The following is a 25,895-nucleotide window of genomic DNA, read 5'->3' as shown; positions in this document are numbered from 1 at the left end:
ACATATGGCATAGATTAGAGCTCATCACTTAATTTTGTCTTAATTTTGTCCACGTTGTCTATAGCTCCTGCAGCGTCCGTTTTGTACAACATTAAGTGTCCTTGGATCTCGGCGGCGCTGATCTCACGGTGGGCGGCCGTGGCACACTGAGCGAACCGCTCGGCTTCGGCCGGTAGCCACTCGTGGTAGAAGCGTCGGAACATTTGGGCGAGCTGCCAGCGCGTGCAGTGACCCACCTCCTGCTTGACGTCCACACGGCCTGGCCGGATCAGCGCCGCGTCCAGCCTGTCCACGAAGTTGGTGGTCATGAAGACCACTCTGGCCTCGGACGAGGCCACACCGTCTAATGCATTGAGCAGACCGCTAAAGGTGAGACGTCCCATTCCCTGGTAGGCCAGAGGGTTCTCTGTGGGCGAAAGGACTCGGTTCACGAAGGCCGCGTCCACGTCCTCCAGCAGCACGATGCTCTGCTGGGGCGCGGCGCTCAGCAGGTGGTGCAGGCGGTCGTCGGAGAGGCTCCGGTCACTCAGGCTCAGCAGGCAGATGCTGTAACCCAGCTCCCCGGCCAGCGCCGTGATGAAACTGCTCTTTCCACAACCCGGAGGCCCGTACAACAGATACCCTCGCCTGTAGGGGATTCCTCGGTCCGCATACCACGCAGGGTTCCCGGTGAACTCCTTCACGTCTTCCAGGAGCCCCTCGGCTACGCCCGCATCCAGCACCACAGAGCCCAGGGGCCGGCATCGGCGCGGGAACCCGAATGGCCTCCACTCGGCCCCCATGGCTGTGTAGATGAGCGTGCGACCCTCCTCCTGCTTGAGGGCCAGCTCATGAGCTTCTTGTAAGATGTTGATGAACATCCGCCTGTCTCTGCTCAGAGCGGTGAAGGTGAGCGACTCCCATGGCGCTTGTGTCTGGAGATCCACCACCGTCGCTTTGTCTCTGGTCCTCTCCACTCGGATCCACTTGCTCCCATACCAGATGATGTGTTTCCCGGGACTGGGGTGGAGGTGGAACTGTGTGAGCACGCGTCCGCTCTCGTGCTGCGAGTAGGACGTCTCCACGCTGAGGTGCTGGGTGCGCCGCGCGTGCTTGGAGATCCAGCTCAGCAGCCAGCGGTAGCTCTTGTCCCCGCTCGGAACCTCCAGGGTCATCATGTAGTTCCGGCGGAAGAAGATCATCCCCACCTGGGCTCCCCTCCGAGCCGCGGCCAGCACCGTTCCCATGCCGACCAGTCCGAACCCAGCCCCGAAATAAGGGTTCTCCTTCAGGCTTTCTATAATATCCAACAAAAGCATTGTTTATAAATACTGCTCAAAGACTGGGACCTGCTACACTACAGCGTGTGTCTCTGATGCTGATGTGTGCCAGCTGTGGAGTTGTAGGTGAGTCATACTCAAATGTGGAGTATGTGATGTCAGACCATCAACTGTAGTTGGAGTCTGTGATGTCAGACCATAACCAGGTGTTGATAATGACAAACCTGGATGCTGTGAAAGACCTTTGAAGGGGTGTAACGATACAGTTTAACAGCGATCAGATAGTTGAATACCAGTAAGACGCGCAAACGCGGGAAGCGAACGCAGCTCGTACATATTTATGTTGTCACCATGACTCAGCCATAACCATATAAGGAGTCCCCAAAGCAGCTCCATATATGGGCACAAAAGTGTGACACACGGACACACAGACAGACAGACAGACAGACAGACATGATGCAACACACTCCATATTTGGACGTAGCTCCATATATGGGCACAAAGGGGGGACACAGGCACACACAGACACACAGACATGATCTGCTAGGTCTCATTGCGAACGCAGTGATTGCGAACGCAGTGATTGCGAACGCAGTGAACACTTACTATGAGACCTAGCAGATCATGTCTGTCTGTCCGTGTGTCCGTGTGTCCGTGTGTCTGTCCCGCTATCCAAATATGGAGTGTGTTGCATCAGCAATCACTCAGCTCCATATATGGGCACAAAAGGGGCCAGGTCCACTCAGCTCCATATATGGGCACAAAAGGGGCCAGGTCCACTCAGCTCCATATATGGGCACAAAAGGGGCCAGGTCCACATATACAGTAACAGCGGGACAGACACACAGACAGACCGACAGACAGACAGACAGACATGATCTGCAGGGTCTCAGCTGCGTTCGCTTCCCGCGTTTGCGCGTCTTACTGGTAGTAAGTGCTCACTGCGTTCGCAATCAACTCACCCTGGCCAGTGATCCCTGGTCAACTCACCCTGGCCAGTGGCCCCTGGTCAACTCACCCTGGCCAGTGGCCCCTGGTCAACTCACCCTGGCCAGTGGCCCCTGGTCAACTCACCCGGCCACTGGCCCCTGGTCAACTCACCCTGGCCAGTGGTCCCTGGTCAACTCACCCTGGCCAGTGGCCCTTGGTCAACTCACCCTGGCCAGTGGCCCCTGGTCAACTCACCCTGGTCAACTCACCCTGGCCAGTGGCCCCTGGTCAACTCACCCTGGCCAGTGGCCCCTGGTCAACTCACCCTGGCCAGTGGCCCTTGGTCAACTCACCCTGGCCAGTGGCCCCTGGTTAACTCACCCTGGCCAGTGGCCCCTGGTCAACTCACCCTGGCCAGTGGCCCCTGGTCAACTCACCCTGGCCAGTGGTCCCTGGTCAACTCACCCTGGCCAGTGGCCCCTGGTCAACTCACCCTGGTCAACTCACCCTGGCCAGTGGCCCCTGGTCAACTCACCCTGGCTAGTGGCCCCTGGTCAACTCACCCTGGCCAGTGGCCCCTGGTCAACTCACCCTGGCCAGTGGTAACCGGGATTGTATAAATTGAGGCATAAAATTATGTTTGACTCGGTTCCACAGATAAATAAATCTGTACTACAGAGGGGCAGCCTATACATTAACCACTTGAACCATATTATATGGCATCCCATATCTACCAGCTCACAGTGCAACGCGTGGTGTCTGAGGGGGGTAAAGAGCAGACCAAGTACAGAGACAAAAGGTATTGAGGGTTTAAGACAAGTGGTTAAATGTCTGATGCTGTCAAACAAGTCTATATAACGCCATCTATGAAAACGTTTAATCTGCAACACAGTTTTATACAATATGTAGGGGGTGGGGGTGGGTCCCTGCTTCATCTCTGTCTCAGCTATATAGTGGAAGATTTAAGACACGTTTGACTTCAAGTCATGATGCAGAGAAACCCTTTGGTATGGAATTACCTTAGGGTCATACTAAAAGATTTATCCAAAGACACAAGCTGCATCACCCTTCATTTATGAAATATACATGTTTTTCAAAATGGCCGCCGACAATAACCCACTATTACACCATACCCCATATCTTTGCTTCTGTTAGAGCTATAATAATAATATTGCTGCCAAAGTATACATTTTTAGGGTCAAGGAATCCAATTAAATAGATTTCAAGAATAAAAAACCCAATAGTTTTCTCGTTACCATGGGGTACAGGGGTAAAATATGCAAATTTCATTCGAAAAAATAAGTTTTAACAGGGTAACTTTACCCCCCCTCACCCACTAAAGCTTTCATTTAGTTTCCTCTTTGGCATGGAAGTACCTTAGGGTCATAGGAAAATATTTATCCAAAGACACAAGCTGCATCACCTTTCATTTCTGAAATATACACGTTTTTCCAAATGGCCACCACCATTTACAGAAATACAGCATAGCCCATATCTTTGCTTCTGTTAAAGCTATAATAAAAATATTTACGTCAAAGTGTACATTTTTGGGGTCAATGAATCCAATAAAATCAATTTCAAGTTTAAAAACCCCAATAGTTTTCTCGTTACGATGACAACAGGGGTAAATAGTGCAAATTTCATTCAAAAAATACATTTTTACAGGGTAACTTTAGCCCCCCTCACCCACTAAAACTTTCATTTGGTTTCCTCTTTGGCATGGAAGTACCTTAGGGTCATAGGAAAAGATTTATCCAAAGACACAAGCTGCATCACCTTTCATTTCTGAAATATACACGTTTTTCAAAATGGCCGACACCATTTACAGCAATACAGCATAGCCCATATCTTTGCTTCTGTTAGAGCTATAATAAAAAGATTTATATCAAAGTGTACATTTTTGGAGTCAAGGAATCCAATAAAATCAATTTCAAGTCTAAAAATCCCAATAGTTTTCTCGTTACCATGACAACAGGGGTAAAATATGCAAATGTAATTAAGAAAATACGTTTTAACAGTAACTTTCCACCCCCTCACCCCCTAATTCTTTTTGTTTTCCCTCTTGCATGAAGTACCTTAGGGTCATAGGAAAGACATCCAAAGAGACAAATAATAATAATAATAATCACTCTTCATTTCTGAAATAAAAAATGGCCGCCGCCATATACAGCAATACAGCATAGCCCATATCTTTGTTTCTGTTAGAGCTAAAATGATGAAATTGGTGTCAAAGTGTACATTTATGTATTCAAGACAAAAAATCCAATTAGTTCTCTCATTACCATGACAACAGGGGTAAAATATGACCATTTGAAGTAATACAGCAGAAGCAAAGGTATGGGACCTTTGCTTCTGTTAAAGCTATAATGATAAACTTCAAAGTGTACATAGGGTCAATACCATGACAATGGGGTTGCAAATCCTATTCACATAATGTATACGAGACAAGTATTTGCAGAGAGCCATGTATGCTCTGACATGCAGCATTTGGGGCACCTGTTGTGGGGGATTCTGTAGTCTTACTGGGGGTCTTCAACGTACGTGGGCAATGACAGACACTTGGGAGTGGCGTGTTTGGGAGGAACGATCTCCCTGATCTGAACCAGAGTGGTGGCTTGTTATTGGACTTCTGTGCCAATCATGGGCTGACCATAACATTTATGGTCAGTATATGTTATCCCGGGAGACTCGGGACAGCCAGTTACGCAACTCCACAGTGGAAAAGCCCCAGAGGTTGGTGAGATCCGTCGAGAAATGCTGAAGGCTCTGGGTGTTGAGGGGATTGGTTGACACTTGACACCTATTTTCAACATAGGGACAGATTGGGTGAGAAGTTCAGTCACGCGAGAGAGACTCAGAGTAGAGTCGCTGCTTATTCTCTTGGAAAGGAGCCATCTTAGGTGGTTCGGGCATCTGGTTAGGATGCTTATCGGGCATCTCCCTATAGGGAGGTCCTCGATGCACGTCCCACTGGGAGGAGACCCCTGGGAAGACCAAGGATGAGATGGAGGGATTACAACAATTCATTGGCCTTGGAACGCCTCTGAATCCCCCAGGAGGAAGTTACTAATGTGAGAGGGAAGTCTGTAGCTCTGGTGGAGCTGTTGCCCCGGTGACCTGACAGGGAAGGATCTCGAGACGCAGTCGTGGAGGAGAGGGTATATGCTTCGGGGAGCTAAGGGTTGCTTCACTGCTTTTTGCAGATTATGTTGTCGAGTGTGTGGTGGCCATAGGAAGAGGATCAGCATCTCCAAATCTGAGGCCATGGTACTCAGCAGGGAACCGCTGTATTGTGCAATGCTGGGGAAAATGTAATGTCACCTTGTTGAGACTTATTTGATTAATTACAATTGTGATGGTCTGCGTCTCCAAATCTGAGGCCATGGTTCTCAGCAGGAAACCGGTGGATTGTGCAGTCGGTAGGGAACGAGGCATTACCCCAGGTGAAAAAGTTCAAGTATCTCGGGGTCTTGTTCACGAGTGAGGGGAGGACGGACAAGGAGATCAGCCGGAGAATCGGAGCGGCAGGGGCGGTATTGCAGTCGCTGTACCGCACTGTTGTGACAAAAAGAGAGTTGAGCCAGAAGGCAAAGCTCTCTGTCTACCGAGCAATCTTCGTTCCTACTCTCACCTATGGCCATGAAGTGTTCCTACTCTCACCTATGGTGATGAAGTGTGGGTCATGACCGAAAGAATAAGGTCACGAATACAAGCGGCCAAAATGAGTTTTCTTCGACGGGTGGCTGGCATCTCCCTTAGAGATAGGGTGTGAAGTTCAGTCACACGAGAGAGACTCGGAGTAGAACCGCTGCTCCTTCGCCTTCGGAGTCAGCTGGGGTGGTTTGCGTATCTGGTTAGGATGCCTCTCGGGCGCCTCCCTAGGGAGGTCCTCGACGCATGTCCCACTGGGAAGAGACCCCGGGGCAGACCAAGGCGCAGTTGGAGGAAACACATCGACTCACTGGCCTTGGAACGTCTCAGAATCCCCCCGGAAGTCTGGAGCTCTCTGGTGGAGCTGTTGCCCCCGCGACCCGACTACGGATAAGCGGTTGAAGATGGATGGATGGATGGATGGTGATGGTAATGAGAAAAACATTGGGGGTTTTTTAGCGGCGCTCCTATATACACAGCTTTGTGTGTACGTGTGTGCATGAGCACGGAATGTGCTCAGCTGATTGGCTGATGATGTATGATGATATGAGTGGAAATGAGCAAAATTTTATAACAGAAGCAAAAATATTACATCTGCTGTATTATTGTAAATGGTGGCGGCCATTTTAAAAATTTGTATATTTCGTAAATGAAGGGTGATGCAACTCGTCTCTTTGGATAAATCTTTTCCAATTGCCCTAAGGCACTTCCATGCCAAAGGGAAAACTAAATAAAAGTTTTAGGGGTGAGGGGTGGAAAGTTACCCTGTTAAAACGTATTTTACGATTTCAATTCGCATATTTAACAGCTATTGTCATGGTAACGAGAAAACTATTGGGTTTTTTATTCTTGAAATCTATTTAATTGGATTCCTTGACCCTAAAAATGTATACTTTGGCAGCAATATTATTATTATAGCTCGAACAGAAGCAAAGATACGGGCTATGCTGTATTGCTGTAAATGGTGGCGGCCATTTTGAAAAAGGTGTATAATTCAGAAATGAAAGGTGATGCAGCTTGTGTCTTTGGATAAATCTTTTCCTATGACCCTAAGGTACTTCCATGCCAAAGAGGAAACTAAATGAAAGTTTTAGTGGATAAGGGGGGGTAAAGTTACCCTGTTAAAACGTATGTTTTCGAATGAAATGTGCATATTTTACCCCCGTTGTCATGGTAACGAGAAAACTTTTCGATTTTTTAGTCTTGAAATCTATTTAATTGGATTCCTTGACCCTAAAAATGTATACTTTGGCAGCAATATTATTATTATAGGTCTAACGGAAGCAAAGATACGGGCTATGCTGTATTGCTGTAAATGGTGGCGGCCATTTTGAAAAAGGTGTATAATTCAGAAATGAAAGGTGATGCAGCTTGTGTCTTTGGATAAATCTTTTCCTATGATCCTAAGGTACTTCCATGCCAAAGAGGTTCTCTGCATCATGACTTGAAGTTAACGGCAAAAAAATCGCCCTTAAATCTTCCACTAATAAGGTGTCCTTGACCTGACCAAAAAAAGCTTTTGAGATTACATCATATGGCAGCCAAGTATATGGACTTTTAACTTTGTTTAGAGTTATTTTAACAACAATCGAATGGCAAACAAGTCTATTGTGTAGGGCACTAAACTGACGACATGAGGCGTCGTGTGGCCAATAAATACATTTTGTGAAGTTGCGATTGGTTTAGTTTTATACAATAACTATTATTGTATAAAACATATGTTATTATTAATTAATGCTTTGAAAGTCCATCGGATGATGGCATTCCATCAATGAATTGTACTGTGCTTTAATGGGGTTGTAGTGGTTGGGGATGAGTTATATAACTGGCAATTTATTATTGTTGTACCAGTTATTTAATAAAATATCCATATTGTGAAATTGTACATGGGATGTTCTGCCTCCATCATTAAATGCTCACAGTGGAAATATTCTGTAGGGCGGGCTCTTTACATTTCTCATACCTGAGACAAGGTTTATTACACTGGTGGCAGTGGTGGCCCCAGGTCCTAATATCCCACCTGTCACATATACATTACACTTTTAAAGTGACGGTACACATGAACAGTTCCCTCAGCATAAATAATGGCTGTGCAGTCACAAATAAAGGCTCTTTTGTTTGTTATTTACTTTTTTGTACTGTGTGGTAATTCCAGGCAATCTCATAAAATACCCTTTAGAAGGCAATAACACACAAGTGTGTGCAATAAAGGAAATAAATATATGGAGTGATTTTAGTGCCATTATTATTTGTACTCGTGTTTCATAACTTGTATTTATTTTGTGCACCACAAAACATTAACTCAACGTGTTTCATGATTTGTAGATTTTTTTGTGCACCACAAAAAATAATGCGTTTTTCATATTATTTTACGAATTGTAAAAATGCAAATCAAAAATGTCTACAAATATCAAAGTGTGGATCATAAATAAATAACGGAGGGTTACACTGTAACCCAGGTTCTCTGAGAGGAGAGACTGGCTCTCCACTACATATTATTCAATATGTACGGGAACTGACCCCACGGGGCAGTGTTCATGGATATCTCTTTAAGACACATCACCTATGGTGGCCCTGCCCAGATGCCAATCAGCGGGCTATTTAAGCCCCATCTGGGCATGGCCACTTAGATTAACTCTTGATTGACACGAATTTCGGAGTGGCTCTTTCGTGGAGAGCCAGTCTCTCCACTCAGAGAACCTGGGTTACAGTGTAACCCTCCGTTCTCTATCGTGTTCGAGACTGCCTCTCCACTACATATTATCCAATATGTACGGGAACTCTCTAAGACACACCGCAAGGAAATAAGCATGCAGACAAGCTTCCCCCGCGGCAGCCCGCGGCAGTTTAACCTGAATTCCATCTGAGCCTATAAGTGGTGAGCCACAGGCGATGGCAAAAATGCTCCAAAACTTCAGTATTCATACCAAGTAAGTAATACTCGTGGCCTAGGCGCAAGACGCCACCTAGGCTCAGCTGGCCCAGCACAATGCTAGGCCAGTGACCACCGGGGTGAAGGGCTGCTCAAGCCAGCCCGTCAGATGCCCGGCCGACCTGTCCGGTCAAGGTGCCGGTGACCCTACCGCTGAGTAGCACGCAGGAGCGACTCCCACAGGGGGAGTGGATGCCACCACGTTCCATCGGTAGGACAGGGTGAATGTAGACAGAGATGTAGATCTCTGTCAGAGATACAGTACACCATTCTACAGCAACCAGGGGGCTGTCGTCCCATGGGCAGAGTGTGCCTGCCTTCCAGGCGACAGTGGCACTCCTGCCTGCTTGTCCCTGTTGGATCACCCCTGTGATGCGGTGGGACCGTCCAGCCTTCGACTGTGGTCTACCCGAGCACCCCTGCTAAAACACACAAAGCGCTGGTCCGTCACGTTGTGGGCCTACGTGTGGCCCTGACATACAACTCCAATGCTCTAGCGGGGCAGTGGGTGACCAGCTCTGTCTGCACACTTCATCCGTCTGCATGCAAAGAGAGGACAGAGCTCAATCACCTGATTGAGATGTGCCCCTGAGAGAACCTTGGGGAGAAGGTTGGGTCGAGGTGTAAAACTACTCCATCACCCGGCCGAGCGTGTTATGGGTTGACAGCGCTCGCAACTCCCACATTTCTCCTTGCAGACGTGACTATATAATACTGCTGTCTTGAGTGACAGCATGTCAGGCTCACTGACTAAACGATTTTAAGGGGGCTCATCATAGAGCCTCCAGGGCTAACGACCTAACCTGAGCTCCTCTGAGCACCAGGGTGCCATTCGGGAAATGTAACCAGGTTACTGCAGTCTACAGTCATGCACTCCCACTCAAGTCAGCCCGTCGGACAGTAGGCCAACAGACTGTTGAAGCTTGTCCTGATGCGGAGCCCAGCACACTCAGTGAGGAGGGTGCTGGCTGCCACATGGATACCACACTGGTATAATCCGTCACACAGATCTCAGATAGAGGGACATCTCGTCATCAGTGCATGGGCCACAAGGCCCTGCACAGATTGTGCCCACATCCCTGCCCACCTATATGCCTGCTAGATTGTTTCACAACCCAATGAGGGAGCCCAGTCTTGGAGACCATCTGCTTAAAACAGTTTGGCCCATTAGAGGCCCTGACAGGGCCCAACCGTGACTGCAATCCTGCTTCACCACCCTGCTTAGGAGGGTGGGAAGGGTGCAACTCAACAGGCTGACTGTCTCATACTCTGATCAGGCCGTATGGTATAGAATGCAGGGATTGGTGCCAGCACCACCTAACCATTGCCATGTAGGAAGTGGCAGCATCCTTCATGAACTGATAGGGACATTCTTGTGGCTAACAACAAGAATGCTGTCCTGCGAGAAGCCACCCAAGTGTCCACGCTTAATTGGCTCATGCCGCAAGGCAGACAGTACCACCTCCCGTGGGGGGACTGCCGACCTAATGTGCGAGCACCCTTCAGTAACTGGGTGATCCTTGTGTTGCCCTTGTGTGGGACAGTGGTCCGCCGTGTCACAAGGTCACTGGCATAGCCCATTACCCCTGGACGAGGAGGGAGCTCACTCCGTGGCTCCGATAACCGGTTTCCCCCACACAGTTACACCCAGGCGCTTAACGGCCATGCCGTAATACACCCTTCTGGCGGTTCTGCTCCCCCCTGACAGTCTTGTCACACTCTGCTGTGTGAACCGACGTAACTATACACGTACATGTAACCTGACACTGTCAGCAATACGCCTGCATAGTGCCTGACCGTAAAGGACAGATAATGCACTGGCCGCATGTTCAGGGGAGCCGGGGGGACGCAGTGCACCGTGGCCGCCCTCAGCCCTAAGGGGCGGAGGCACCAGCTGGCTCAACTGCCAAGAGATGCCAGCCAGCAAACTAGTGCTGTGGGATCCAACACACGGTCACGAGGACGTCCCACGCTAACATACGTGGATGTACTCAAGAACGACACAGGAGCGCAAAGTACCAACAAACTGGCCAGGTGGAGAACCAGGATGACTGGAAACGACGATGGAGGGCTCGTCTGAGGACGACCTTGAGAGAGATACAACCCATGACATGGTGGAACCTACTCAGGGGTCCACCTGAATTAACCGCCACTGTCTCGAGAGACAGCATGGGCTGGGTTCCCTGAACTGTCAGGACTGAGGAGTGGGCTCGGTGTGCTGAGCACATCTAGCCATACCCCGCCGGTTGGCCTCCAACCGGACCCGTAGGCCCCTGGAGCTGCCAAACCTAACTGGGGTTGCGCAGCCTGAGGAGCCGTTGAGGCAAGTTGCTCATTGCTCAAGATGGAGCATTCCTGCCATCACCTCCTGCATCTGGTCATCTGCACAAGTCTTCTTAGCTTGTTGGAGCAATGCACTGACCTCCTGGCCTAACAAGGCCAATGGCTAAACAGGCAGCTTCATTGGACGAGCTCGGCCCTCCTGCTGCAGCTCGGACTGTGGCAACCGATGGCGCCACACCAGAATAGTCTTGCCCGCTGCTACTGCCTGGGAAGCTTGAAGCCAGTCGCTGTAGCTCCTCAATAAGGTCAGGGCCCTTATGGTCACTGAAGCGCCGTGTAAGCAGGTGACGGTGGCATTGACAAAATAGCCCTGTGTTGGCTAGCTGCGCCTAGACAGCCATGACTTCGTGACTTCTCTGGATGAGAAGAGCTTTCTCTGTGGTTTCAGACCGGTAACCGGATTCTACCCCGCAGAGTCACACCTAGGTGCGTAAACGGCTCACTGTGACACACTGTATACTGTATCGTGTGCTCTGCCCGACAGCCACAGCACACTCTGCTGTGTCACTGAGCCCGGCTCCACCGTGAAACTACACCACGGACGCATGAGCTGACCCCGTCAGCAATACGCCGTATAGTGTGCCAATGGCTGAGATTCAGGCATACTTCCTGGCAGACCCAGCATGTCATGTCTGTGTCACTGGGGAACCAGATCCACAGACAGAACTACACCACGGTCGTGTAAGCAGGCGCCCCGCCAGCAATACGACAGTATAGTGCGCTATAATGCCTGCCTAATTTGCCTTTAAACAAACGTCGGACAGACACAGCACGTCCTGTCTGTGACAGAACTACACCACTGTCGCGTGAGCTGACGCCTTGCCAGAAATACGACAGTATAGTGCGCTATGATGACTGCCCAACATAAAAGGAAACATTCGACTGACCCAGCACGTTCTGTTTGTGTCACTGAACCCAGATCCACAATACCGAACTAGGCTACATCACAGGCGTGTAAGCTGGCGCAACACCAACAATACATGTATTCATGTACTTTTTGTATGTCTATTTTATATGGACCCACGGAAGATTAGCTGTCGCCTCGGCATCAGCTAATGGGGATCCATTCAATAAACAATAAGCCATACCCTGTATAGTGTGCTATAATGGCCATCTGATCCCAAGGGATTTTGTTAGTCTCACCTACAAACGGGACAACAGCTAACCCGAGAGGGCGCTCAGCGCTCGCTCCCTAAACTGCACACTGTAGTGCATTAATAGGCTGCTGACACTCGTAAGTAGTCTCACAGAAAACTTTCACAAAATCCTTCTTTACAGACCTGTCCATACCAGGCAGGGCAGGAAAGAGATGGAGCCATAGCCTGAGCTTAGCTCACCCAGCTCTGCCAACCTGGGACAAGGTTCAAGGTTGTCTTTATTTGTCTCCCTTGAGAAATAAATTGTCTTGGAGACAGAGTCACAGCTGTATACAAATAGCATACACGTTCACATAAAAATGACATTTTTATGGGACATTTTAGTCTGTTAGGCTGAAGTGGAAACGACTGGTCTTTTGCCTCTAAACAGGCCCCCCTATGCAATCAGTCATGAACAGAAATGCAATTTTTATACCTGTAAAAGGGGAGATCTCAGTAAGAACGCTGGACACAGTGTTTCTTCTCTGTCAGCAGTATGAGAATGAAACAACAAGCCTGCACTCTCTCACTTGCTCCCTCTACAGACGTGACCAATCGATTACCAACCCCAAGTGTGAAGTTGTAGATTACAGATGCACTGATCTATTCTGACTCTGTTCTCCTTTTAACTATTAAATCTGAATCACAGAACATCACAAAACGGTTTCAGTTTACAGAAGGCTTATTTATTTGTTAAATGAATTGTCCATCTGGATCACTGCCATGGATCCCAGCTATATCACTCTATCACACTTGCGGTTATGGTTAGGTCAGGGTTTGAGGACGTCGTTCAGACCAATGGTTTATGTCGGAACTAAAGCATGCAACCGGCCTGGAGCAGTGGGACCCGGCTTATGGGTTCCATTCATATACTTTCCACCTTTCCAAGCTGAAAATAACTCCTCAATAGGATTCAGAAAAGAACAATATGGTGGAAGGTGTAGAACGGACACTTGAGCAGCCCGGTGGAAGCTCACATTGTCCCAGATGAAAACATCGATCCACTGTGGGTCATCTATGTGGTCAGCAGGTACCAACAAATTGCTTACCAGACCTGAATGTTTAGACATTAGAATAGTTGTATTGGCACTCACGTGTTGTTCATACATTTAATTTTAAATTAATTTAATTATATATTTAACTGTTGTCCATCTCTGTATGAGTACTACAGATTCAACAAAATAACCAGTGGACTGCACAGAAACAAACACACCAAGTTGAAAATAGAAAAATCACTAAACAAAACAGCCTGTACGCGGTGAGAATCATTAATAAGGTGGGCATAATAAGCTTCGGCTTCAGCCCAAACCTTTTCAGTCAAACTGTTATTCTGTAACCCTCATTCTGAAATGTACTGTACTGTAAATGACTGAGATAAATAAACTAACTAAAAGTGCAGCGCATACATTTCATCTCCTATACATGTTCAGGCCGGCATCCGGACACAAAAGAAAACAAAATATAATATTCACTCTTTAACTGCCATAATGATTATTCATCATTACTTTGTTTTTGTTATGACTCGGTGTGGTGTGACCCAAATGCACAACAAGGAGAGGCAAAGCAGAGTAAAGCCCACCCGGGCGGATCTTTATTCACAAACACGGGGGGGGAAAGGAGGTGCAGGGGTCTGTAGGCTGCTTCACAGAGCTCGGGACCCGGAAACACTGGAGAGGAGAATAGAAGGTGAGTCAATGGCAGGTCCACAGAGTAGAGAACAAAGGCACAGTAACCGCGTGACGTTTAACTGTCTAACTCTAAACACTCAGGGCCTATACGTCTGGCTGTCTAACTTTACCAACCGTAGACTGGGGAAGAACTGGCACAGAGCTCCGGGCGGGGCTGGCTCTTGTAGCCTCAGGAGGTGATTGCAGATGTCCCTCAGGTGTGGAGCTAGGAGCTGGGGAACACCTGCGTTGAGGTGTGCTGTGAAGTGCTCTGAGACCCTCTAGTGGCGCTGACTGGCACAGATCAATCACAGCACATGGATGTGGAGGTGATGGAGAGCGAACCGTAACAGTTTTATTTTCATTATTGTATAATATTGGTGTAGCCCGGGTGGGAAACAAGGGGTTAAACTGAATCCTTTAATAAGAATTAAGCAAAGACTACAGAGTGTGGTTTTATGTTGTGTGAATGTGGGTATGTGTGGGTGTTCAAGATTGGACAATAAAGGTTTTAGTGAGTACCACCGACGGCAATTGGCTGTGGGTTTGAGGGAGGAGGAGGCGAGAGAGAGGAAGGAGGAAGTGGAGAGGGGAAGGAAAAGGAGGAGAAACGAGGAGAGACGTTTTTGGAGAGAGAAAGATTTAAGAACTGTACAAAACATTTAAATAGTTTGTTACCGACGTTTTCTGACAAACTCCAGTATATGTTTACTGTTGGACATCATGTGCGTGTAGTGTAAGAGACGTTTACGGTGCGCAAACGTTGTGGACGAGAGAGTTCAGCGTTTGTTATTACGAGCGTGGAGTCTACTGGACGGAGAACAACCAGTCGCGATTGTCGAGACGTCGGCTTGGAGAGGACTGTTCCGTACCGGGAGCCCAGCTTGTGTTGCCGTTTGAAACGTGTGCATTGCCAGTACTGAGTCTACAACAAACTGTGAGTTGAACTGTGTCAGTTTGGAGCTACTGCGGGGACCAGAATCATCGCATCGCGGGAGTGACGACGCACAGGCCTGCAACGTAGTGTGTGTGTGTGTGAATGCGTGCGTGCGTGTGTGTGTGGGCCCACAGTCTGTCTTACACGTAACGTCCCATTCAATCTAAGGTTCAGTGTTATGGTTTAAGTTCATGGGTAGAAGGTCATTTTACAAACACCTTTGGGTTTCATAGTCAGGGAGAGAGATAGGGAACAGTTTAGGTTTGCAAACAATTGAAAGGAATTGGGTTAGATATTATTTCATTTTGTGTTGTCAAAGAGTTCACATAAGTATACCAGCTATATTTGATAGTTGTTAATAGTTTGAGTATTGTGTATTGTATTAGTTTAGAAGGTCAATAAGCCTTGTCTAATATTTTATAACGATCTGTCTTTTCTTTTCTTTATTTATTTTGTTTACGATTTTTGTTACTTTAGTAAAAAACACTTTCACTTTTAAAAAAAGGGATTTCTTCATAGATATAAAAACTAAAAAAGACAAAAAACAATTAAAGTGCTTTTTTCCCTTTTGGTTTAACACGTTGTCTGGGTCCATTATTACGAACTCAAACACACCCCAGTTAGCCAGGCTGTTGGGGTGCTACATAAATGGAGGCACTGCTGAGATCAAATTAATATTAGACAGTCTGGCCCAGACAACTACATAGTTTTTCCAAAAAAAAAAAAAAAAAAAAGTTGGTTTAACTTACCAAAATACAACGTGGAATTAAATAGGCCTTTACCACAGTACAGTGCAGATTGGGTTATACACAAAGGACACAATGGCACAACTACTGCATTGGTGTAAAGGAGAAGGCCTTGACCCTGCACGTGCCATATTGGTCAAAGATGTCCCAGAAAACACAGAGATCGATACCATTGAAACAACCTTGCAGTCCATAAAAGCTCTTGGACGTGTTCGGGTCAGAGGAAGGATGTTTGACCCTCAGTGTAAAGGACTAACTGTCCTATGTGAATGCAAGGAGCCAGTCGACACACAAACGCTTCAATTGGATGTGTTACCAGCAGGTGGTAGCACGCCATGGAGGATCTTTGGAACCGGAGGAGCTGTGTCAGAGCCACAGTCCTTTGACCCTGAAGTTAGCCCTGAGCTACAGTCACCTGGCCCTGCTCTTACACTCCAAACATCCACACCAGAAGATATTATTAGAGCTGTGGGAGACATAATGCTGAGAACATATTCTAAATCCACCAGTGACAGTAGTTCATACCGGAGGCTGCGACCCTTCTCTGGTGTCCTCCCCACACCCACTGGAGAAGAGCAGCTGGATAGTTGGATTGAACAAGCTCGACTCATGATTGAGGAGTGTGATCGACCAAACAAAGAAAAGAGAATGAAAATCATGGAAAGTGTAAAGGGTCCTGCACTGGAGATCTTGCAAGCTGTTCGTTTCAACAACCCTGATGCAACTCCTACTGAGTACATAGATGTGATTGAGAACACCTTTGGCACAGTGGAAACAGGAGAAGAACTCTATTTTGCGTTTAGAATGCTGTGCCAGCACTCAAATGAGAAGCTTTCAGCATTCCTGAGACGAATGGAGGGTGCTCTGAAAAAAGTCATCCAAAAGGGAGGTTTGCCACCGGTCTCAGCAGATAAAGCACGCCTTGACCAACTGATCAAAGGAGCCACTAGGTCTGACATGATGCTCCTAAATCTCCGCCTTAGAGAGCGCAGAGTGAACCCGCCTACCTTTTTGCAGTTGTTAAATGAGATCCGCATTGAGGAGGAGTATGAAGCTTCTTGTCACAAGTTGCACCCCACAAAATCAGTACATGTTAAAACGATCACAGCACCAGCAGACGGGGAAGTAAAAGATCTCAGAGCAGAGATACAAGAACTGAAAGCCCAAGTCGCTGAACTTACAGCTCCACCAATAGTCCAACAGTCCTTTTCACAACCTCCTACACGATTTGCCTCAGAATCGGCAGCCAGCACTGAGGAGGAAGACTCGGGTGGAGATAAAGACTTTAAAGCGCTAAAGAAGGAAGTGAAAAGACTGAGGAAAAAGGTCTCTGTTATGCCAGTCCGACCTACTGCGGTAGTCAAACAAGCACAACCAGATCAAGATCCTTCCCCCAGCCTTCGTCGACAGAGAGGGTCGACACCAAGGGACTCAGATGGGTTTTTCTGCTACCGATGTGGTGAAGATGGACATGTCGCCACTAGGTGTAGTGCTCCAGAAAATTATCAAAAAGTGATACAGAAATTAGTCCGTTCTCAACGACAGCTGAAGGCCAACCATGAAGGGGCGAGGGCTGCTACAAATGCAGAACAGCCGCAATTTAATGCAAATGTGCGGAGAAGTGCCGTGGAGTCCCAGTTTAACAGTCTGCCAGAGGGACTAGTAGGGCCGCCCTCCACAGCTTGCGTGAAAGTGGAGGGCAAAACCTGCACTGCACTCCTTGACAGTGGGTCCCAAGTCACAATAATCTTTGACAGTTGGTATGTCAAGAACCTGTCACATGTCCCCCTGCATCCAGTCAGTGGTCTATCCATCTGGGGTCTTAGTGAATCAGAGGGCAGCTATCCCTACAGAGGCTACATCCAAATTGAAATGGAGATCCCAGAGAAGACCCCCGGCAAGGCCAAGTCAGTCCCAGTTCTTGCCTTGGTTTGCCCAGATCCCCGTTGCTCTGATAACGTCCCTGTTTTGATTGGTACCAATGTGCACAAAGTCAGGCCTTTCACTTCCACTGGAGACATCACGAACATTGGGTTGGCAAGAGTATGTGTTCCAGATCAGCACCATCCCTTACATGCCCCCACGCTTCACAAAGTCCATCCTATGGACGGTCCCGTAGCTGAAGTGAAGTGGCCCGGCCCTGGGCCCCTTGTAATCCCTGCCGGCAGTGAGCATATAGCTTCATGTAGAGTTATTGAGAAACACATTGTAGAGGACAGCATCCTCATCACAGAACGGGCTCATTCACCAGCTTTTCCACCCAGTGTGTTCGTACAGCCGACTGTCCTGTTTGCCAAGAACATGAACAAGAACCAGTTTCTAGTGCTGTTGAAGAATGAGTCCTTAAAGACAACCTCCATTCCCCGAGGCACAGTGATTGCGTATCTGCAGGTAGTCGATATGGTGACCGAAGGTTCAAGTCCAAAAGCAGAGACTCGACCAACGTTGGATGTGTCGTTTGATTTGAAAGATTCCCCTATCCCGAATGAGTGGAAAGAACGACTGAGCCGGAAACTCTCTGAGAGGTCCAACGTGTTCTCGATTGATGAATGGGACATTGGAAAGGCCAAGGGAGTGGCACATCGTATCCGAGTAACTGACGATTCCCCATTCAGAGAAAGGTCTCGTCGCATATCACTTTCGGACCTAGATGACCTTAGACGCCACCTTCAAGGAATGCTGGCAGCAGGTTTAATAAAGGAATCAAGGAGCCCCTATGCTTCGCCCATTGTCCTCGCCCGGAAGAAGTCAGGGCAGTTGCGTATGTGCATCGATTATCGAACTCTGAACCGAAGAACCATCCCAGACCAGTACACAGTGCCACGCATTGATGATGCTTTGGACAGTTTGGCTGGAAGCAAGTGGTTTTCAGTCCTAGACTTGCGCAGTGGTTACTATCAGATCCCAATGGCGGAAGAGGATAAGGAGAAGACCGCTTTTATCTGTCCACTGGGGTTCTATCAGTTTGAACGAATGCCCCAGGGTATTACAGGTGCCCCGGCGACTTTTCAAAGACTGATGGAGAAGGCAGTGGGGGACATGCACATGCTGGAGGTCATAGTATACTTGGATGATTTAATTGTTTTCGGCAAATCCCTGGAAGAGCATGAACAAAGACTCCTCAAGGTGCTCGACAGATTGGAGGAGATGGGGCTGAAGTTGTCCATAGACAAGTGTCAGTTTTGCAAGCCAGAAGTCACCTATGTGGGACATATTGTCTCTGAGAATGGGATTGCCACCGACCCTGCTAAGACCAGTGCAGTAGCCCACTGGATTCAACCCACCGATCTTCCCTCGTTACAATCCTTTCTAGGGTTCTGTGGATATTTCCGCCGTTTCATTAAGAACTACTCCATCATAGTCCGATCTCTTACAGAGCTCTGCAAGGGCTACCCTCCAACCCAGAAGAAGAGGAAAGCAGCCAAGATACCAGAAAAGGTTTACTACAAAGTGAAGGAACCTTTTGGTGACCGGTGGGATGAGTCCTGCACAGAGGCTTTTGCTAAAATAATCCAGTGCCTCACCAATGCTCCTGTTCTAGCATTTGCTGATCCATCGAAGCCTTATGTGTTACACATCGATGCCAGCTTTAAGGGTTTAGGGGCTGTGCTCAACCAAGAACACCCAGAAGGGTTGAGACCGGTTGCTTTTGCTAGCAGAAAATTGAGCTCATCTGAAAAGAACTACGCAGTCCATCAGCTCGAATTCTTGGCACTTAAATGGGCGGTAGTTGATAAATTTCATGATTACTTGTATGGAGCGAGTTTCAATGTGAGGACTGACAACAATCCTCTAACCTATATCCTCACCACCGCCAAGCTGAATGCGACTGGCCATCGGTGGCTTGCTGCACACTCTACGTACAATTTCACCCTTCAGTACAAGCCAGGGAGCAGCAATATTGACGCTGACCTACTGTCACGAAATCCGTTGCCAGATTCAGATGTTGAGTGGCAGGATGTTACCCTTGAAAGTGTCCAAGCACTGTGTAAACCAGTCAGATGTGGAAAGGTGCCGGTAGAGTTTTTCAACTGTGCAGAAGTGTTAGGAGTGTCCCCTGATGCCATCCCGGAGGGTTATGCTTTTCCCACCCGGGTGGGGGTTGGAAGTTTGGCCCAGATAAGTCGCCAAGACCTTATACGAGCTCAAGATACAGACAGGGTCATCGGTTCTGTGAAGAAAGCAGTCGAAAATGGGCACCCGATCCACTCAGTTAAGGGCGGGGATCCTGACATCGCACTATTGCAGCGAGAAGCAAGCAAGTTATTGATAGAGGATGGGCTGCTTTACCGAGTAACGGAGAGACCAGCTGGTATGAAAATACATCAACTTGTCCTCCCTAGAGAATATGTTCCCAGCGTGCTCAGATCTCTCCACGATGAGTCTGGACATCTGGGCATGGACAAGACAATTGAACTTGTGAGAGACCGGTTTTATTGGCCGAAGATGGGAGCAGAGGTGGCACAATACATCAGGAACTGTGGCCGGTGTGTTACACGCAAGACGCCCCCTCAGAGAGCGGCGTTGTTGAACCAGATAACCAGTAAAGGTCCCCTTGACCTGGTCTGTATTGATTTCTTGTCCCTTGAACCTGATTCCCAGGGGTTGGCGAATGTCCTTGTTGTGACGGATCATTTTACAAGATACGCCCAAGCGTTTCCCGCAAGAGATCAGAAAGCGACGACGGTAGCGAAGATTCTCTGTGAACGGTATTTCGTACACTACGGACTCCCTGCACGTATTCACTCAGATCAGGGGCGGGACTTTGAGAGTAAGCTAATCCAAGACCTGCTGAGGATGTTGGGTGTCCGCAAGTCAAGAACCACACCTTACCATCCTCAGGGAGACCCTCAACCTGAGAGATTTAACCGCACCCTCCTATCCATGCTTGGAACTTTGGATCCGAAGCAAAAGCAGAAATGGAGTCAGAGTATCAGCCACATGGTGCATGCCTACAATTGTACCCGAAACGACGCAACTGGTTACTCCCCCTATTTGCTGATGTTCGGGAGAGAGGCTCGACTGCCAGTGGACATCTGTTTCGGAGTGGCGGAGGACAGAGAGAACGGTGTGACGCACCAGCAGTATGTTACGAAGTTGAAGGCAGACCTCCAGAAAGCATATCAACTTGCTACCGAAGCTGCTGACAAGAATCACAACCGGAACAAACATGCCCATGACAAACTTGTTAAAGAACAAGTCCTGGATGAAGGAGACCGAGTGCTGTTGAGAAACTTCGGGATCACTGGAAAGCACAAGTTGAAAGATAAATGGAGGTCTGTGCCCTACATTGTGGTTGGAAAGATGCCTAACCTTCCAGTCTATCATGTGAAACCGGAAGTTGGAAATGGGGTAGTGAAGACAGTGCATCGTAACCATCTGTTACCCATTGGTTATCTAGTGAGAATGCCAGTGGACAGTAATGGGCCAGAGCCTCCTCCGAAAGCAGTGACTAGAGCACAGCAGAGACAAGCTCAAGGTCCGGCACAGATTGATGATGATGTTTCTATCGGGTCAGAGTCTGATTATGATGATGAGCCATCCCTACCAGTAGCAGAGTGGAGAGATTGGTTGTCACAGCCTGAGTTCTGCCCTAGACAACCAAGTCAAGTCACAAATGAAGTACATGTTGCTTCCCCACCCAGAACTCTAGCAGGAGTAGACATTCTGGATGGTGATCAGATTCTTATTCCTGAACCGGAGGATGCTGACCTAACTCCCAGTTCTGATTCAGAAACCGATGGAGATTTTGGAGGAGGAGCAGATGTGCAGGTGGATGAAGTCGCAGAGGAAGAGGAGTTTCCAGTGGAACGTTCACGGAGAGTGAAGAAACCAGTAGTAAAACTGTGTTATGATGAACTTGGGACACCCTCTAACCAGACGTTGACAGTCCTAAGCCACGAGGTGTTGGTGGGAAGCGTTACCGACAGAGATTCCAGTTGTGACCCATGCAAAACCGTCTGGTGCCATCCTCTTGCCTTGTGTCCTGAGTGTTTTAATAATTCCTTTGGTCAGGGATCTAAAACTTTAATTTGATGAGGACATCAAATCTTTTAGACAGGGGAGAGTGTAGCCCGGGTGGGAAACAAGGGGTTAAACTGAATCCTTTAATAAGAATTAAGCAAAGACTACAGAGTGTGGTTTTATGTTGTGTGAATGTGGGTATGTGTGGGTGTTCAAGATTGGACAATAAAGGTTTTAGTGAGTACCACCGACGGCAATTGGCTGTGGGTTTGAGGGAGGAGGAGGCGAGAGAGAGGAAGGAGGAAGTGGAGAGGGGAAGGAAAAGGAGGAGAAACGAGGAGAGACGTTTTTGGAGAGAGAAAGATTTAAGAACTGTACAAAACATTTAAATAGTTTGTTACCGACGTTTTCTGACAAACTCCAGTATATGTTTACTGTTGGACATCATGTGCGTGTAGTGTAAGAGACGTTTACGGTGCGCAAACGTTGTGGACGAGAGAGTTCAGCGTTTGTTATTACGAGCGTGGAGTCTACTGGACGGAGAACAACCAGTCGCGATTGTCGAGACGTCGGCTTGGAGAGGACTGTTCCGTACCGGGAGCCCAGCTTGTGTTGCCGTTTGAAACGTGTGCATTGCCAGTACTGAGTCTACAACAAACTGTGAGTTGAACTGTGTCAGTTTGGAGCTGCTGCGGGGACCAGAATCATCGCATCGCGGGAGTGACGACGCACAGGCCTGCAACGTAGTGTGTGTGTGTGTGAATGCGTGCGTGCGTGTGTGTGTGGGCCCACAGTCTGTCTTACACGTAACGTCCCATTCAATCTAAGGTTCAGTGTTATGGTTTAAGTTCATGGGTAGAAGGTCATTTTACAAACACCTTTGGGTTTCATAGTCAGGGAGAGAGATAGGGAACAGTTTAGGTTTGCAAACAATTGAAAGGAATTGGGTTAGATATTATTTCATTTTGTGTTGTCAAAGAGTTCACATAAGTATACCAGCTATATTTGATAGTTGTTAATAGTTTGAGTATTGTGTATTGTATTAGTTTAGAAGGTCAATAAGCCTTGTCTAATATTTTATAACGATCTGTCTTTTCTTTTCTTTATTTATTTTGTTTACGATTTTTGTTACTTTAGTAAAAAACACTTTCACTTTTAAAAAAAGGGATTTCTTCATAGATATAAAAACTAAAAAAGACAAAAAACAATTAAAGTGCTTTTTTCCCTTTTGGTTTAACACGTTGTCTGGGTCCATTATTACGAACTCAAACACACCCCAGTTAGCCAGGCTGTTGGGGTGCTACATTGGTTTCATTGACGGTTTGTTTTGTGGTGGGCCCGGAAATCTTTAGTTGTTCTGTTTAGCCTAGAACTGGAGGTCGTAGAACTTGGGGTCATGTGATCAGTGACATCACGTCGATGTACTCTTTGGCCTGTAGAGTAATTGTGTTGTTTGGTAATACTTACTGTATACGTCCCATGTAGGCCATCGTATAACTGTTATACTCATAAATACCCACAATGCTTTTATCATGCATAACACAGTGTTTTCTATGTATAACTTGATTTAAAAACACTCAGAAAACCACCAGCTCAGTGGCCTTGCTGTTGAAAAATATCAGATCGGGGGCACAGTCGGTGGTGCTGTCGCCTCACAGCTAGAAGGTCCTGGGTTCGATTCCCACTGGGGGCGCTGTGGGCGCTGGGGGGCGTGTTCTCTCCTCCGCGTCATCAGTGCTCATAATGCCAAGGCCCTTTTGCCAACCCCGCCATATTATGGCGGGGTTGGCAAAAGGGCCTTTCTGTGTGGAGTTTTCATGTTCTAACCCTAACCTACCCTTGCGAAAAACATTTAGTAATCCTGGTCTCTAAACTACCTCCCCCTGGCCAACCGGGGCGTCTGATGGAGGGGAAAGGAACTGCTGGGAATTCCTTCTGCACGCTATGTCTGGCAGGGAAACTCAAACTCTCCCCTCTGGTATAATATTGTGATACTGGACCTTCACAGTCAGCATTATAAAAACACACTTAGTCGCCTTCATTGTGATAAGATTACAATGCACAAGTTATTGATTGTTAGTACTTTTTTATTATAATGATTAATTAACGCATTGTTATAAACAAATTATAGTACAAGTATGCAATATAGACATTGACACACAGACTTCATGGGACGTTTAAGCACCATGGTAATGTATGATTGATTGAAATATCTATTAACAGAATTACAGTACATTTCAAGCACAACTCAATACAAAGACCGATAACTGTGAGTGGACGACCCAATAAAGCATTACACTTTTTTATAAGAGGTTCCACCTTGTTCAACTCATCAAAACGCTTAGAGACGTACAAATAGACAATTCTATATAGCCAAAGAACAGAACACGAATTCATAAAGGAGGTAAAAATGGAAAAGAAACGTGGGGGTGGGGGGGGGGGGGGATGAAATGTAACCTTTGCATGTGTTGAGATGTTGATGCTGAAACAATAGCCTATATTGTGCAGCCCCAGTTTCTAATGGTATCTAATGTTTCCTTTTTTTCAGCAGAGAAATGGTAGCTGCACACCTGGAATGAGCATTCCTCTACCCTCATCCTCCACTGCAATTCCTGACTCTGAAGCGTTATTCATACTATGGCTTTTCGGTGGTGAGGTGACCACCTAACTACAACATGACACCACGAGCCGCGGTGAAGAGCAAACCACCGCCCCAGCCCTTCCCTCTGTTTTTACTGACCACCGCTCAACGTTATTTCAGCTTCGGTGGTCACCTCACCACGGGAGCGGTGCAGGTCACCTCACCACCGAAAATCCAGACTATGAATGAGCCTTAACAAAGTGGAGGTGAGCTCGCCATTTTCTGTATGGACAGAGAAGATGTGGGCCAGGAAAAAGGAGGCATACCACTGGATCGACTGTAAGGAAGGGAAACTGGGGTGCAACTTTTGCGCATCCATCACAGATCTATTTGCTTTAAAGAATAATAATAATAAAAATAAAAGTGGGATATGAATGGCATTTCTACACCATTACACTTTGTGAAAAAGGCAAGAACACATCTCAGGAAAGAAATAATTATACACCAATGGTCAGATGGTCACAACGCATACACGACAAAGAGAAAGACTGACAGTAAGCAGTATTACTTGCGCAAGCAGAGCGCGCAAGTAATAATTTCGCTTGGTCTCTTCAAAGTGACAGCCGTCTTTTTCAACCGTTTTTATGTGTATGCAAATCTGTGCCTGTTTTGCTGGGACCAGATACCACATTACGTCATCACTGAGAGCTAGTCATACATATACACACCATGTACTCTGGTCCCAGCTCTCAACGATGACGTAATGTGGTATCTGGTCCCAGCAAACCAGGCACAGATTTGCATACACATAAAAACGGTTGAAAAAAACGGCTGTCACTTTTTGGAACCAAGTAACCACTGTATACTGCTAATCAAATTACAACTACATATTCTGTATGTAGTTGTAATGTGATTTGTAATTTGTAAATCTGTGCCTGGTCTGCTGGAACCAGATTACACAGATGACCATTTCTCTTACGTCATCACTGAGAGCTAGTCATACATATACACACCATGTACTCTGGTCCCAGCTCTCAACGATGACGTAATGTGGTATCTGGTCCCAGCAAACCAGGCACAGATTTGCATACACATAAAAACGGTTGAAAAAAACAGTTGTCACTTTTTGGCACCAAGTAACCACAGTATACTGCTAATCAAATTACAACTACATACTCTATATAGTATAATCATATAATGTATATGTATACGTATGTCTAGTCATTAGTCATTGATGGGACGGTGCATACGCATCGAAAAGGCTGGGACGGTGCATAGGGCGCAAAGTAACCACAGTATACCGCTATTCAACTTACAAATGACATACATAGAGGCAGAAACTGAGATTTGACAGTTTGTAGCGGTTTGTAGCGGTCGAAAGTACCGAGTATGCACTCGGCAGAGTGCAGTTCTAGTTTATTGCGAACGCAGTGAGCACTTACTATGAGACCTAGCAGATCATGTCTGTGTGTCTGTCTGTCTGTCTGTCTGTCTGTCTGTCTGTCTGTCTGTCTGTCTGTCCCGCTATCCAAATATGGAGTGTGTTGCATCAGCAATCACTCAGCTCCATATATGGGCACAAAAGGGGCCAGGTCCACTCAGCTCCATATATGGGCACAAAAGGGGCACCATATAAGGAGTCCCCAAAGCAGCTATACGTCCAAAACCCAAATATGTACGAGCTGCGTTCGCTTCCCGCATTTGCGCGTCTTACTCGTCATATATCACACCAGTTTTCAACATTCAACA

General features: G+C 47.2%; 2 protein-coding genes across 2 annotated transcripts in view; both read right to left on the bottom strand.

Annotated features, from left to right (window-relative positions):
* LOC308313869 (extracellular calcium-sensing receptor-like) overlaps positions 1–25,895 on the bottom strand; it is a gene marked incomplete at its 3' end in the record, with an annotated part of 196,766 nt that overhangs the window by 94,233 nt on the left and 76,638 nt on the right. The gene's annotated exons all lie outside the window — the stretch shown is intronic.
* Positions 15–1,298, bottom strand: LOC308313808 (mitochondrial chaperone BCS1-like; the record flags this gene model as incomplete). The annotated part of the gene is made up of 1 exon (XM_080761136.1): positions 15–1,298. One exon carries the CDS (start codon positions 1,296–1,298, stop codon positions 15–17), a length of 1,284 nt encoding a protein of 427 aa, XP_080617262.1.

This window comes from Protomyctophum bolini, assembly GCF_963924005.1.
Source record: "Protomyctophum bolini genome assembly, chromosome: 4".
In the NCBI taxonomy this organism is placed as follows: domain Eukaryota; kingdom Metazoa; phylum Chordata; class Actinopteri; order Myctophiformes; family Myctophidae; genus Protomyctophum; species Protomyctophum bolini.
This window is presented reverse-complemented; position numbering and strand designations above follow the sequence as displayed.